Raw genomic sequence first — 16,136 nt, 5'->3', positions numbered from 1 at the left:
TAATATTTGAACAATTCTCTTGCTGTTGACACAACCAGTACCATACAGCTTCACTAAACCTCTAAAGATGAGGAATATCATACACATGTAACTTATATGTCAAAAACATTCTTTTTTTAATAACAGTTCTTAACCTTTTTCCCTATTTTAAATCTCAAAATTAGCTTCATCCAAGCTTTTTTCTTAAATTGTTATTAATTACATTGGTAAATAGTCAGCTAATTACAATATTTGATTTAAAAGTTGACAGATTATAGAATTGTAAAGCTTGATTCTTTGGTGTTTGGAAGCTTCACTTCTTGTTCCTTTTATCACCATTTCCTGTCCCCTGGTCAGCCAAAAGTATGATTATTGATAGGACACGGCTTCACAGGCACCCTCTTGACAACCTCATTCAAGATGTCGTTACTCAACTTAGCAATTCACTGCCATTTGGGTAACTTTTGGATTATAATTTAACTCCATTAACTACCTGCACAATATTTAGGTTTAACAAAAGTAAGTTTAAGACAGAATACATAATAATGGTATGTAATAAACATGGAGCTTCATTTCATTTCCAAAATTAAATTTTCCAGGAACTAATGAATGGTTAAATTTTCAAGAATAACAATGGAAACCAAATTTTGTTGTTATTTTTAAAACCTACTGTAAGGTTCCTTAATCATTGTAGGGGGTGAGATCTTGATAAAGTACTCCAAGACACAAAGTAACAACTGGAAAGAGAGCACAAGATCATCTTCCATCTGTAGCAGCTTTCCTGAAAGCAGAATGCAAGTACCAAAGGCATAACATTAGTGTGATTTATTGCAATTCATTTGAACTGTAAATGTACAACTTAAGAACAATATATCTTTGCTTACAAACCCATTTTTTCTCTAGATATTAAAGAACCAAAATTGCATGTAGTGCATCAGTGTGAAACTTAAAGTACATTCTGTGTGATTTTTTTTATTAAAAGTAAAAGTAAATGACAAGTATCTTTATCCTTCAAGCAAAACAAAAACCTACAGTTTCCAGAAATATTTCAGTAATATCTAAGCTTAGATAATTGCCTACGGATTTTACATCTCTTTCAAAAACAGATCATTAAAAATGCTGTTGTGGTTCTGTTTGCCAAGCTGGGAATTTGTGTTGCAGACGTTTCGTCCCCTGTCTAGGGGACATCCTCAATGCTTGGGAGCCTCCTGTGAAGCGCTTCTGTGTTGTTTCCTCCGGCATTTATTGGCAGTGGCCAGTATATTGGGTCCAGGTTGATGTGTTTGTTGATAGAATCTGTGGATGAGTGCCATGCCTCGAGGAATTCCCTGGCTGTTTTCTGTTTGGCTTGTCCTATAATAGTAGTGTTGTCCCAGACGAACTCATGTTGCTCGTCATCTGCTTGTGTGGCTACTAAGGATAGCTGGTCATGTCGTTTCGTGGCTAGTTGGTGTTCATGGATACGGATCGTTAGCTGTGTACAAAATCACATACAAGGACTGCACAAAACACTACATAGAACAAACAGGAAGACAGCTAGTGTTTTGTGCAGTCCTTGCATGGACCCAAAATACCGGTCACTGCAGTGGACAGCTGGAACTGACAACCGGAAGCGACAGAGACAAACCACTATAAATGCCGGAGGAAACAACACAGAAGCACTTCACAGGAGGCTCCCAACACTGAGGATGTCCCCTAGACAGGGGACGAAAAGTCTGCAACACAAATTCCCAGCTCGGCAAACAGAACCACAACAAGCACCCGAGCTACAAATCTTCTCGTAAACTTCAAATTAAAAATGCTAAAATATACAATTTCTGTTCATAATCACAAACTGAGAGATAGTGGTTGTTCTTTATGCTAATAATTGACGAATCATCCAGCATTTATCACTACTCAGTGAACGTGCACTAAGAAGTTAACAATTTTGAAGAACATCACTGTACTTTATAACAAACTCAAAGTTTCCACTGAACTTGGAAAACCTACAGATCAAGTTTCCTGAAATTACTTTATATTCATCAAATGAAATGAATAACAGACATGGTGGCAGGAAATAGTTCTTTCACACTACATTTCTTTACATGAAAAGGAAACTATTTGAATGCAACACATGTTTTGTAAGATTCTAATACAACTGAGGTGTCCAAAATTTCATTCTGGTGAGACACTCACTGGTTATTAATGAAACAAAGGAAAATATTCATTTCAGTGAATACTATACGATATAAATTGAAACATTTTCAAAAAATGAGCCCAAAAACCTTGATATGGACTGGTGTGGACAATGTCAAAAGTCATATGACACCAGGTTATAGTCCAACAGGTTTATTTGAAATCACAGGCTTTCAGAGCACTGCCCCTTCATCAGGTGAAGTGAAGAGCACACTCAGGCACAGACTTCAGAATTACAGAGATCAAAGGATCATACAAATGGTGTGAGTGGAGTGTCGAAAGGCCAAATAATAGGTCTCTGCGGGTGATCAGTAGTGTCAGATGGTGTGTGTAAAGTGTTAACAGCTGAGTAACATGTGAAGGGATGACCTATAATCTGCGTAATTGAAGCACAGAGATAATTCCAAAAATTAAAAATAAGGTGGTGCTGGAGATAAATCCAATGATTGGAATAACACGCTAGGTATAAAAGCCGCATACCAAGGGTCTAACCAAAGGAACAAGTAATCCAAAAATTGTACAAAATAATAAAGGCAGCAAGATCACACCACATTACCAAGGTGATGGTGTCAGAATAGTACAGTAAGGAAGATTTTATACAGAACAGTATGGTGGGGTCAAATGTAGCACAAGAATGCAGATGTACCAAACAGAAACTGATAGCCAAGTTCCATATACATGAAGATGGCCTCAGTTGTGATCTTGGGTTCAAGCCGTGCCACATGACCCCACCTTACTGTCCTGTTCCAATAGCAACAACTTTTGATTTCTTCATTAAATTGCTCATGTGAAGATTCCCAAAAGGTGTTTCAATTTCACGGGGTAATGAAAAGAAACAAAGTCTGGCCATTTGATTTAGTTCATTATTAGAATCATAGAATCCCTACTCAACCCATCGGGTCCACATCGACCCTCCAAATAGTATCTCACCCAGACCCACAACTCCCTCCCTGCATTTCCCCGGCCAATCCACCGAACTTGCACGGCGAGTCACACAGCATGAAAATACATCCTTCAGTCCATGTTGAACACAATCCCAAACTAAACTAGTCCCATCTGTCTGCTCCTGGCCATATCCCTCCAAACATTTCCTATACATGTCTCTATCCAAATGTCTTTTAAACATTGAAATTGTACCCGCAATAACTTTTCAGGAAGTTCATTCTATACACGAACCACTCTAAAAAATTTGCCCCATGGCTTTTTAAAATTTCGATCCTCAGCTTATAAATGTGCCTCCTAGTCTTGAAATCTCCCATCCTTGGGAAAAGCCAACAACCATTAACTCTATCTATATCGCTCATTATTTTATAAATTTTCATCAGATCGCGTCACACCTCCTACGCTCTAGAGAAAATATCCCAGCCTATCTTGATAACCAAAATCTTCCATACCTGGCAACATTCTGGTAAATCTCTTCTAAACCCTCTCCATTTTAATAATATCCTTCTTATAACTGGGTGACCAAGACTGAACAGTATTCTAGAAGAGGCCTCACTAATGTCCTGTACAACCTCAACATAATCAAAATGACCGAGCAATGAAGACAAGCGTGCCAAATGCCTTTTTTACCATCCTGTTGATATGTGACGCAAACTCTAAAGGAAATACGTACCTCCACCCCTACATCCCTCTGTTCTGCAACATTACCCAAGGCCCTACCATTAAGTGTATAAGCCCTACCCTGGTGTGTTATATCAAAATGCAATACTTCACATTTATCCAGATTGGACTCCATCTGCCATTTTTCAGCCCATTGACCAATTTCATCAAGATCCCTTTGTAATCTTAGAAAACCACCTTCACGGTTTACAAAGTTATCAATTTTGGTGTCATCCGCAAACGTACTAACCATGCCTGCTATATTCTCATTCAAATCATTTACATAAATGACAAACAAAAGAGGACCCAGAACCGATCCCTATGGAACATCACTCGTCACAGACCTCCGGTCCAAAAAACAATCCTCCACCATTACTCGGTCTCCAGCTGTTAAGACAATTATGCATCCAATTGGCACGCTCACCCTGAATCCCTTTGCAACCATTCTGGCTCCTTCCAGCTGAGGCTGCAGCCCAGTCCCAGGCAATTCACAGACAAAGAGAACATGTTATTTACATTCCTGAGTTAACAATGGACACTCACCATTCCTCCGTCCACACCTCTCCATACATCTTAACTACAGATACAGCCACCACCAATCCAGAAAAGAACAGCAAAAAAAAACCTCCAGATAATAATCAACCAATTGAAATGTTAAATAAATCAGGTTTTACACCAAGGCAGTACAGAATCTGTAAGACCAATAACCACAAAAACGGAGAGAGAATAAAAGAGTCAGAGAAAGTAAAGGAAAACTAAACCATTGTCCATAACTGTGACCCTCCCCACCCCGCCTGACCAGAGTCCTTTGTTACAAAGAATTCACAAAGTCTTTTGCCTTTTTTGCCAAATCGGAATGATAGTCCACGAGCGAAACACAACATCTCCAGGTACCTCAAGGAATATTGAATGTTTAGGACCCCTAATTTCTTCTTGACTTCATCAAGTGCCTTTCTCTTCTTAATTATGGCTCCAGAGAAGTCTTGAAAAAACATTATTCTTCAGCTTTTGTATATTAAAGCCTGTGGATCTCTTCCCAATCTTCTGGCTGTTTCAATCATTAACTGCTTTTCTTTATAGTGCTGAAATCGCATCAGGATGTGGTGGTGGTGGTGGGGGAACGAATGCAGATCCAACCCAGACCTGCACATTGCCATCCAGTGGGCCCACTCCACACTCACCAGGCCCGACTCTACTCCCAGGACCTTCAACAGCCACTTCTCCGGGAATCCTCACCTTCCTTGCGCTCCAGGTGACCCACAAGCCGTAGGTTTTTTTTCCTGCTTTTATTTTCAAGGTCACCCACTTGTTTTGATGGGTCTGAACCTGGTCTTCCAGACTTCGGATCCATCCTCCCGAGTCCTCCACCACGGTCTTTGATGCTGCTGTCCTCTGTTTGACCACTTCTATTTGTCCAGCTAGTGTTTGGATCTCCTGCTCATGCTTCTTCAGCATGACAGAGTTTGGCTCCAGTGCTGCCTCAATTTTTTCTGGGAGCTCAGCAAATTCAGTAAATTCTGCTGTCCCATTGAATCCAAAGGGGCTGCCACGGGAGTTCAAGCAATGGCTACAGACACCCCAGACACAGTAGGGGAGTGCTCTGCCTGCTGTACTCCTTTCACCCTTTTTCTTCATTCGACTTCATTCTGATCTTAGAGCTTTCAAATCAGTTTTAAAAGCTCTGTAGAGATTCAACAAGTCTATATTATCAATTTTCTCCTGGGGTGATTAGCGAGGATGGGGTGTAAAGGTCCACATTGCCCAGAGTATGGCACAGAGCCCAACACAGTAGACCTCTCAGACCGCCGCCATCTTGGACCTCCACCCTCTCGCTCTTAAAGTACTTGCAGAATCTCTTTGGATTATCCTTAAACTTATCTGCCAATACTATCTCATATCGTTTCTTTGCCCTGACATTCTTTATGTTGATTAAGAGATTCAATTGAACCAAGTTGCTTATATCCAATAAGATTTTCTTTTATTCTTAACTAGAACCTCAATATCTTTATCATCCATTGTTCCTTAATCTTATCAGCCTTATCCTTCACCCTAACAGGAACAAAATACCTCTGAACTCTCATCATACGCTTAAATGCCTCACACATGTCCTTTGCGAAGAGTCTACTCCAATCACCTTTTGAAAGTTCTTGAATCATACCATTAAAATCTTTCTTACTCCAATTCAAAAATTTCACTTTTCTGGAAGGCTTATCCTTTTCCATAACTATTCTGAAACTAATAGAATTATGATCGATAGACCCCAAGTGTTCCCCCACTTTTATTTCAGTCACACCTAACTTTCCTTACTGTCCAAAAGAATGTCTAATTTTGCTCCTTCTCTCGTAGGAGCATCCACATATTGATAAAGAAAAATTTTCTTGAACACATTAACAAATTCTTCACCATCCAAACCTTTAATACTACGGTAGCCTCAGTCAATGTATGGAAAATTAAAATCCCCCATTATTACAACCTTATGATGCTTATGGATATCTGAGACCACCCTAAATATTTGTTTCTCAATTCCCCTCTTACCCTCGCAGATAGAGGGATAATGTGCAAACTCATTGGAGAGTGAAATCGAAGCCGAGATCCTAGTGCTGTGAGGCCACCGTGGATAAGAAATTAAGGGTTGCTGGATCCTAAGTCGCATATAAAGGCAAATTCACAGAATCAGTAATAAAATCATGCTGATCCCACATCACTATTTTTTATGTGCAGCTCTCTCAAGGATGCTTTTAGACCTCCATGACAATTGTTCTGCAGATTTTCTACCCTATCCCACAAATCATAATTAGTGCCAATATAAATCTCTTTTGATCCGTTTGTAGAAATGAGAAGAACCAATGAGTGGGATGTCAGTTTGGAATTCTTCAGTGTTCACCAACAAATATGCTTCAACTATACCTACAGACATGATGCATACACTCCACTTTGTAGAGGATCAATGCAAGTATGGTCTTCTTTATCAAACCTGGGAAAGAAAACGTGGGGGGTAAGCTTTGAAAACGAGGGGTTCTATTTGATCTATCAGCCCTCTGTGTCCATACCCTACAGTTCCTTTCTCTTTATTTCTGGCCATTAGTTTCTGGCTGTCTCCTATCTGCATCTATCTGAAGTAACAAGAAATTTACTTTCTTATTCTAATTGCTGTTAATTGTTCACATCCGCTTAAATTTCTCTCATTTACAATTTCCCAGTCCGAACACAGGCTATCTCCAAACTTCAATTCTATTCTGTAGTCAGCTGTGAATCATCATCCAAGTGATTGACTTTTGAATAGTCTTATTAGCACATTACTGTTCAGGTCAGGTTTGGATCAGTACTTAATATTGAGAACAGACTAATAGCATATGAACATTACTCCTAGTCGACAAAACTTCCATTTTATCCTACATTTTTCCTTTAATTTCCACATATATCTTCAGAACTGTTACAAAATACACATTCATTAATTGCTAACTGCTTTGCTTCTTGCACTATTTACAAGGCTATAAGACATTCTTGAAAACGTCAGCTAGACCTTAAAAGACAAGGTAAGAGCTGCTTCTATTTCCAAGACTTGCTTCAATGCTTGTGCACCATTGACTAGTTTTTTCATCTCATCTGTTTACTGCTACTCTGGTAAACCATCATAAAATATATATTTCTCATGAAAATAAAAGGACCCAATATCATCTTCATTTTCTTCTATAGAAACTACATCTCTCCAATAAGTCTGTGGAATTCGCTACCCCAGAGTGTGCTAGATTCTGGCACATCAAACACATTTAAGGTGGAGATAGGTTTTTAATTAGTATTGGGTTAAAGTATTGTGGTGAATGGGCAGGAAGTGAAGTCAAGACTGAGAGGAGATCAGCCATAATTATCATGCATGATGCAGCAGGCTCCAAAGGACTGAATTGCAAACTCCTCCTTCTAGTTCTTATGATCTTACAATGAACATAAACCTTCAATTCTTACCAACACACTTGATTAAAATGTGTTTCCATAATAATCTCGAAATGTGATTAAAATAAGAGCATCTTAAAGATGCGGAAATGTTTTCAATACATGAGCACATAAATTTTAATTAGGACAGTAGTGAATCTGACAAGGATCACCGCAATGTTGAACATCGAACAATCTTTCCATTATATTTCAATCAAACATCTCAAACACTTTATTCAAAGCTTGCCATGTATCCTTGTTCAATAATGATCAAAACATTCAGGCTCTAAGCTGTCCTTGATTGGATCTGTTGCTTTATGTTGTCTAGTAATCTCACTTCTGATATCAGGTAAACATGTTTCATAAATAACTGAATTTGTCTTTTTAAATTTCATGAATCTGGAGGTTTAGAAAGAAAGACTTCAGTAACGCAACAATTGTCTGTCTGCAATTTTTGACATCCTTGAGAAATTAGCATTAAAGAAGATGGTGCAAGCAGTTACTTAGTCTTAAAAGGACAGGACAAGGACTGCGGCACTCAGTGGTGTCTTCTCAGCATTTATAAGGAAGAGGTACTGAAAACAAAATTCCAACAAATTTCCATTAATTCAGGGTAATAACAAATAAAAGTCAAGAGAGAACACAATAATCACTTGGGAATCATGGGACTAATTTGGACACCTCTAAAAGCCAGCTTTCAAGGCATACATGTTTCAAAATAACATTTTTTTAAAAAAAAGAACAGACCTGTTGCCAGTAGAAATGTGATCCAGCAGATTTTCACCACTGGTTTATTAGTTTCAGATGATGCCCTGGTTAAGAAATGAAACAAAGTCAAGCATGATGACATTATTCAAAAAGTTCTGAAAAAAAAAGATAATTGAAAACTTACTGGATATTTGGTGCCTCCACAAATATCTTTTCACATATCCTGCAAATTTAAAATAATAACAACTTTTGTTACATTTTTAGGGAATGTCATTCAGAACTGCTGAAGCACACTTTTCACATGTTTACAAAATTCTATGGAGTACTATAAAAATGTACATTGTGAATTAAATGTATACTTGCAGCAGGACCTTCTCATTTCTACCAAAGAATAGATGAAACAAACAAAAATAATAGTCAAAGAGTCATATGTGAAATCTTCATCCAAAATATTCTTTATTATGAAGAGTCAACATGCTCATTTCTGTTACATATTTGAAACAAAACCTTAATTAACATTTTAAGAATGACCAGTAAAGTCAATTAAAGTCTTGACCCTTTGTGGTGGTCTCTTGTGTGCAAACTAGCTGCTGTGTTTCCTACATTACAACAATGACAACTGCTATGACCAGCTCACCAGGCCTGGTGAACTGACTCCTCTCTTTTCCACAGTTGGTTCCAAGAGGTTTGATTTAAGAGGATCTGATATGCCAATTCAATTGGAAAGGCAATACTGCTCAACAATTAATCCTGAAACTCTATATTCTGAGGACCAGGGTTCAAATCCCACCAGGCAGAGAGTGGAATTTGAATTGAATTTTTAAAAATCTGGATTAATCTAATAATGACCATGAAACCATTATCAATTATCGACTTACTAAAGTTCTTCAAGGAAGAAAATCTGCAATCTTCACGTGGTCTGGCCTACACGTAACTCCAGACCCACAGCAATGTGATTGACTCTCAACTGTCCTCTGAAATGGCACAGCACACCACTCAGTTGTATCTATCGCTATGAAGTCTCAGAAAGAAATGAAAAACCTGATACTAACCGAGGCACCAGGAGAATGACGTCAGAAACAGCCCTGCAAAGTCTTCCTTACTAACATCCAGGGGACTAGTGCCAAAATTAATTGAGCTTTTTCACAGACTAGACCATAAGACACAGAAGCAGAATTAGGTCATTTGGCCCATGAAGTCTGCTCTACCACTCAATCATGCTGATATGTTTCTCAACTTTATTCTCCTGTCTTTTCCCCTTACCAATCAAGTCTAGTCTAGCAATAGCTGGGTCCTTGATGACAGAAAGTATAGGGGCTACTTGTGAGGGGCAGGTCATGCCTCACAAGCCTTATTGAATTCTTTGAGGATGTGACAAATCACATTGAAGGTAGAACAGTGGATGTGGTGTACATGGATTTTAGCAAGGTTTTTGATAAGGTTCCCCATGGTAGGCTCATTCAGAAAGTAAGGAGATATGGGATACAGGGAAATTTTGCTGTCTGGATACAGACTTGATCAGCCCGGAGAAGACAAAGGGTGCTAGTAGATAGAAAGTATTCAGCCTGGAGTTCGGTGACCAGTGGTATTCCATAGGGAACTGTCATGGGACCTCTACTCTTTGCAATTTTTATAGACCACTTGGATGAGGAATTAGAAGGGTGGGGTTAGCAAGTTTGCGATGACACAAAAGTTGGTGGACTTATAGATAGTGTACAGGGCTATTGTACGTTGCACTGGGACATCGACAGAATGCAGAGCTAGGCTGAGAAGTGGTAGATGGAGTTCAACCTGGAAAAGTGTGAAGTGATTCATTTTGGAAAGTCGAATTTGAACGCAGCCTACAAGGTTAAAGGGAGGATTCTTAGAGGTGTGGAGGAACAGGGATCTTGGGGTCCTAGTCCACAGATCCCTCAAAGTCACCACCTAAGGTGATAGGGTTGCTAAGACGACATATAGTGTGTTGGCTTTTATTAGCAGGGGGATTGACTTTAAGAGCAGCAACATTATGCTGCAGCTCTATAAAGCCCTGGTTAGACCACCACTTCGGAACACAGAGGAAACTCGATTATCCGAATACCAATTATCTGAAAACGGGATTATCCGAGGTGCTAATAGAAATATTAAATCAAATACGTGTTTCCAATAGTGATTATGTCTTTTGTTTACAGTGATGAAACAGGCAGCGTCTCCAAATGACGAACCACCCTCCCTCTCTTTCCTCCGACTCTTTCCCTGGAATTCTACAAAGGGGTGTACCCTAAACGCCCCTTTCCCAGATAATCTCTCTAACATTGTACTGCAGCACTGCGCAGAGGTGGAACCTGTCAAAAAGTTCCAGTAAACGTGTGTGTCCGTGCACTATTAGGAGATTTATCCCACAAAGGCAGCTGCAACAGCAGCAGTCTTGTTGTTGCTGTACAGTCTGGCTGCACTGAAGAGGGGGCGGGGTGTTCAGGGTTAGGGGGGGCAGGGGACAGTGTTGGACAGGGGTGGGCGGTGATGGATGGGAATTGGGGTGCAAGGAGGGAGCTGTGTCGGACAGGGTTTGGGGGAACAGACAGGGGGCAGTGTTGGATGGGGTTGGGGTGTAGGCGGGGGATAGTGTTGGAATGCGGGCTGAGGGGTGTTGTACGGGGTTGGAGGGCAGGCAGCAAGGTGGTGGGGGTGGGGCATGGGTTGGGGGACAGTATTGAACGGGGTTGGAAGTGGACAGGGGGTGCGGTCTTGGACAGGGTTGGGATTGTAGGCAGGGAGCAGAGTTGAACAGTGTTGGGAGGGCAGGCAGGGGGCAGTGTTGGACAGGTTTGGGAGGGCAGGCAGGGGGCGGTCTTGGACAGGTTTGGGAGGGCAGGCAGGGGGCAGTGTTGAACGGGGTTGGGAGGGCAGGCAGGGGGCAGTGTTGAACGGGGTTGGGAGTGGCCGGGGATGCAGTGTTGGACGGGGTTGGGGGCAGGCAGGGGGTGGCGTTGGATGGAGTTGGGGTAGGCAGGGGCGGTGTTGGACAGGGTTGGGAGTGGGCGGGAGGGCATTGCTGGATGGGGTTGGGAGTGGGCGGGGGGCAGTTTTGGACAGGGTTGGGGGCAGGCAGGGGGCAGTGTTGGATGGGATTGGGAGTGGCCGGGGATGCAGTGTTGGATGGGGTTGGGAGCAGGCAGGGGGTGGCGTTGGATGGGGTTGGGGTAGGCAGGGGCGGTGTTGGACAGGGTTGGGAGTGGGCGGAGGGGCAGTGTTGGACAGGGATTGGTGGGGGGTGTTGTACCGGGGTTGGAGGGCAGGCGAGATGATGGCGTTGGACTGGGGTGGGGTGTAGGCAGGAGCAGCGTTGGACAGGGTTGGGGTAGGCGGGGGGGCAGTGTTGGATGGGGTTGGGTAGCAGGGCGGCAGTGTTGGACGGGGATGGGAGGGCAGGCAGGTGGTGGTGTTGGACAGGGTTGGGAGTTGGCAGGGGGCATTGTTGGACGAGGGCGGGCAGGGGGCGGTGTTGGACGGGTTTGGGGACAGGCAGGGGCCAGTGTTGGACAGGGTTAGGAGTGGGCAGGGGGTAGTGTTGGACGGGGTTGGGGGACAGGCAGGGGGCAGTGTTGGATGGAATTTGGGGAGGCTGGCGGTGTGGTGTTGGATGGGGGCGGAGGGGCTGTGTTGGTTAGGGGTTGGTGGGCGGGTGGCGGGGGTGTTGTATGGTGTTGGACAGGGGTGGGATATGGGTTTGGGGGGTGGGTGGGATATGGGTTTGGGGGGTGGGTGGGTGGGCAGCGTTGGCCGGGGGGGTTTGCATGCAGTGTGCTGCCGCCTCGTCTCCTGAACGGGGAGCAGACATTAAAACCTCTGAGCCCCAGAGGAAAGGCATTTAATCAATTAACTGAATAATCGATTATCCGAACGAAATAGTGCCCCTCCATCTCATTTGGATAATCAAGGTTCCCCTGTATGGTGTTCAGTTCTGTTGCCTCATTATACGAAGGATGTGGAAGCTTTAGAGAGGGTGTAGAGGAAATTTACCAGCCTGCTGCCTGGACTGGAGGGCATGTCTTATGAAGAAAGGTTGAGGGAGCTAGGGCTGTTCTCATTGGACCGAAGAAGGATGAGAGGTGACCTGACAGAGGTGTACAAGATGATGGGAGGCAGAGATGGAGTGGGTAGCCAGAGACTTTTTCCCAGGGCAGAAATGGCTATCATGAGGGGACATAATTTTAAAGGTGATTGGATGAAGGTTTAGTGGAGATTTCAGAGGTAGGTTCTTTACACAGAGTGTGTGTTGGGTGCATGCAATGGCCAGCAGTGGTAGTAGAGTCATTAGGGACATTAAGCAACTCTTGGATAGGGACATGGATGATTGTAAAATGAAAGGTATGTAGCTAAGTTTGATCTTAGAATAGAATAAAAAGGGCCAAGGTCCTGTACTGTTCTATGTACTTGGCTGGAATAGTAATGCTGCCACTTTGGAACATACCTAATTCAGATCAAGAGTCAGGTAGGGCAGACCAGATGAGGTTGGCAGATACCTTTTCCCCCCAAAGGACATTGGGGAAGTAGATGGGTTTTTACACAAAAAAAAAATTTTTTTCAGGCTTTCCAGATTTTTATCAATTTTAATTTGAATTTTACCTCCTGCTATAGTGGGACTGAATTCAGGGTTCTAGGATATCAACCTGGGCCTCTGTGCTACTGGTCAAATAACTCTACCACTACACTAGCATCTATTCCCCTGTAACAAATTGCATTTTCTGTACGTCGTGCCATTTGCCAATGCTTACTTGAATTCCTCAATCTTTCTGAAACTATTTGCATTTCAAAGCTCTCTTCATAACCACAGGACAGCACTTTACAGCCAATGAAGTATTTTTGGAGCACAGTATTATGATTATATGCAAAATAGAATATTTATTGTCATTTCAGGTCATAAGTAAATACTTCCTTGAAAAACTTTTGCAAACAATGAATACTGACTTGAAGTAGCTGCTAATTTACAGCTATGAAGTCACATTCCATGGCAACACAAAATTTACAGAGACCACAAACAAGTCAAAGACACTCTTCTAGGAGTGTGAATAATTCCTTTCTCCCCCTTTAAGATGGAGCATAGATCATTTGGGAGTTAATAGTTGGACTTTCTTTCAAAAACATCATCTCAGCTATGAAACAATGACTAACAAGGAGCTATGAGAGACATGCTGGAACTCTATTGTTTGGAATATACAACCAATGTCGAGAGAGGTCATGTGATAAAACTTTTTGGGTAAATGCTGGAATTAGGATCTGGGCAGAGAACACACAAGCTGCTGGAGTGAACAACTTTCTCCACAACTGTCCACTTAAATTCTGAACTATGGCAGACAGTCTTTCTATTACAGAAGAACCTCAATTAGCCGAAGTGAAAACATCACCACTTACAAGTTTCTCTCCAAGCCACTTACCATCCTGACTTGGAAATACTTCGCTATCCCTTCAATGTTGCTCAGTCACAATGCTAGAATTCCCTCCTTAGGCACATTGTGGGTAAACCTTCAAAAAAAAAATAGACTCCAGGGATTCAAGAAGGCAACTCAGCATCACCTGCACAAGTATTTCGTTTGGCTAATCGTATTCAAAATAATCGAATGCCAAATAACAATTTAGGCGAGCATCAGGACCTTGTGATCTTGCCAGATAATCCAATGTTCAAATAATTGAATGCCGAATAATCGAGGTTCCTTTGTACACAGTTTTGGATTTTCCACATTAGTGATTCCAAGAGAAAAGAAATATACCAACCTGGATTGAAAATCAGCTGCCTCAGTAAGAATCAAAACATTTGGGCTCAGTGATTTTGCTTCTCGATCTATCATAATGCCCATATTTCTATCAAGTTGTGTTGCATTTTTGCATGCTTAGATAAATTAGGTGTTAATATGCAATGAAAATAGGACATTTTTATATATTTTCATCATTTTAGAATCTAGTTCACAATAAACATAAGTTGTGCATATCTAACGTGAGAATACATGTTTGGCTCATTTCATACAAGACTGCAATCTACATTTTTTAAAAATTCATTTGTGAGATGTGGACGTCACTGGCTGGCCAGTACTTACTGCCCATCCCTAGTTGCCCCAGAGAAGGTAGCAGGGTGGGCTATCTTCTTGAACTGCTTAGTGCCCTTAGGGAGGGAATTTCAGATTTTGACCCAGAGACACTGAAGGAATGGTAATATTGCCAAGTCAGGATAGTGAGTGACTTGGAGGTGAACTTGCAGGAAGTGGTTGAGAGTTTGGAAAACCTATTATCCTTACTGCTACCTGTCACTTAAACAATTTCGCAGCCATTCAATGTAAGTTAATTTAATTTCAGTGTTTGCTGCTCACAATGTGGTTTTCTCTACATTGGGGAGATACAGTCAACCAAGTAAGTTTTTTAATTCGCTCAGGAGACGTGGAGATCTCTGGCTGGCCAACATTTATTGCTTGTTCCTAGCTGCCCTTGTGCAGGTGATGCTGAGCTGCCTTCTTGAATCCCTGGAGTCTATTTTTTTTGAAGGTTTACCCACAATGTGCCTAAGGAGGGAATTCTAGCATTTTGACTGAGCAACATTGAAGGGATAGCAAAGTATTTCCAAGTCAGGATGGTAAGTGGCTTGGAGAGAAACTTGTAAGTGGTGATGTTTTCACATATCTGTTGCCCTTATCCTTCTAGATGAAAGTAGTCATGGATTTGAAAGTTGCTGTATGACTATGCAGGTATATTGACGAAAGCTGTGGAAGGTGCACTTCACACATCAAGAAAGTCTCAACTCTTTGACTGAAACAGCTTCATATCAGCATATCCATAATGCAACCTGCTACATACGAGAAAGATGTCCTCATCAGGTATGGTACTGTTGACGAAACGTCAATAAATGTTTAGTCAGCCCGAGCAGCATTCAAAGCTTATTCTCGCCCAGTTCAATAAGTGATCCCAGAGGACAAGGGAGATCAGCAGGCTTATTGATTTAGTGACTTACACAGCGTGGACAGTTCTTGCAGCTATAGCATGTTTAAGGATGCGCTTTTCAGAGACAGTCAGGGTCTTTTGATGACAAACTGAATTTTGCAGTCTGAAGACAACTGTCAGATAGGCAGACAATCCTACATATGCAAGCCAAGCAAAGGAGTACGAAACAGGGATATGAACTTGGATAACTTAGTCAGCCCAAACACATTAGTTTACTCTGCCCAAAAATGTTAGCTCTACATAACAAGAAGGCTGCCAGTCAGAGGAAAATGCAGGAACTCACTACTTTGAAATGCAAGACAACACAGATGACAAGATTGTTCAACTGTGGGCATTCAACATTTTCACTGTGGTAGAATTCGTTGTTTGAAAAATTTTGAAATACAACATCATCTCTGAAAAGCAAGTCAAATAGATGAACTCCTGAATGACAGAGAATCCATCAATTTTCCAAGTTTTCCTCTTGTTAAAATACACATATTCATTGTCAAATGGAAACTATTAATCCTACACAAGTTGACCACCCAGACCAGAATTTCTGGTCGGTCACCTTAAAAAGTCAAAAACTTTCAGACAAACTTTGTCTCAACTCAGGACACAGTGTTTTTTGTCACCTAGCACTGTAGAATAGCTTGAAATGGTTTGTCTTAAAATATCTGGATGCAGAATAGAGGTTGTTTTAGTTAAAGATTGTTTTATAGAAACAGTTATCTACAATGGTTACGTTATTAATGAGCATATTTATATCTTACAGAAATCAGAACCAATGTTGA

General features: G+C 41.5%; 1 protein-coding gene across 2 annotated transcripts in view; it reads right to left on the bottom strand.

The window, feature by feature from the left end:
* Positions 1 to 16,136, bottom strand: part of rb1 (retinoblastoma 1) — a 199,226-nt gene that overhangs the window by 159,824 nt on the left and 23,266 nt on the right. For both annotated transcript variants that reach the window (XM_060833366.1, XM_060833367.1), the window contains 3 exons: positions 8,579 to 8,617; positions 8,434 to 8,498; positions 650 to 760 (listed from right to left, as the gene is read on the bottom strand). In XM_060833366.1, the coding sequence (XP_060689349.1) occupies positions 650 to 760; positions 8,434 to 8,498; positions 8,579 to 8,617 (215 nt within the window). The remainder of the gene's footprint in view (positions 1 to 649; positions 761 to 8,433; positions 8,499 to 8,578; positions 8,618 to 16,136) is intronic.

This window comes from Hemiscyllium ocellatum, chromosome 12 (assembly GCF_020745735.1).
Source record: "Hemiscyllium ocellatum isolate sHemOce1 chromosome 12, sHemOce1.pat.X.cur, whole genome shotgun sequence".
In the NCBI taxonomy this organism is placed as follows: domain Eukaryota; kingdom Metazoa; phylum Chordata; class Chondrichthyes; order Orectolobiformes; family Hemiscylliidae; genus Hemiscyllium; species Hemiscyllium ocellatum.
This window is presented reverse-complemented; position numbering and strand designations above follow the sequence as displayed.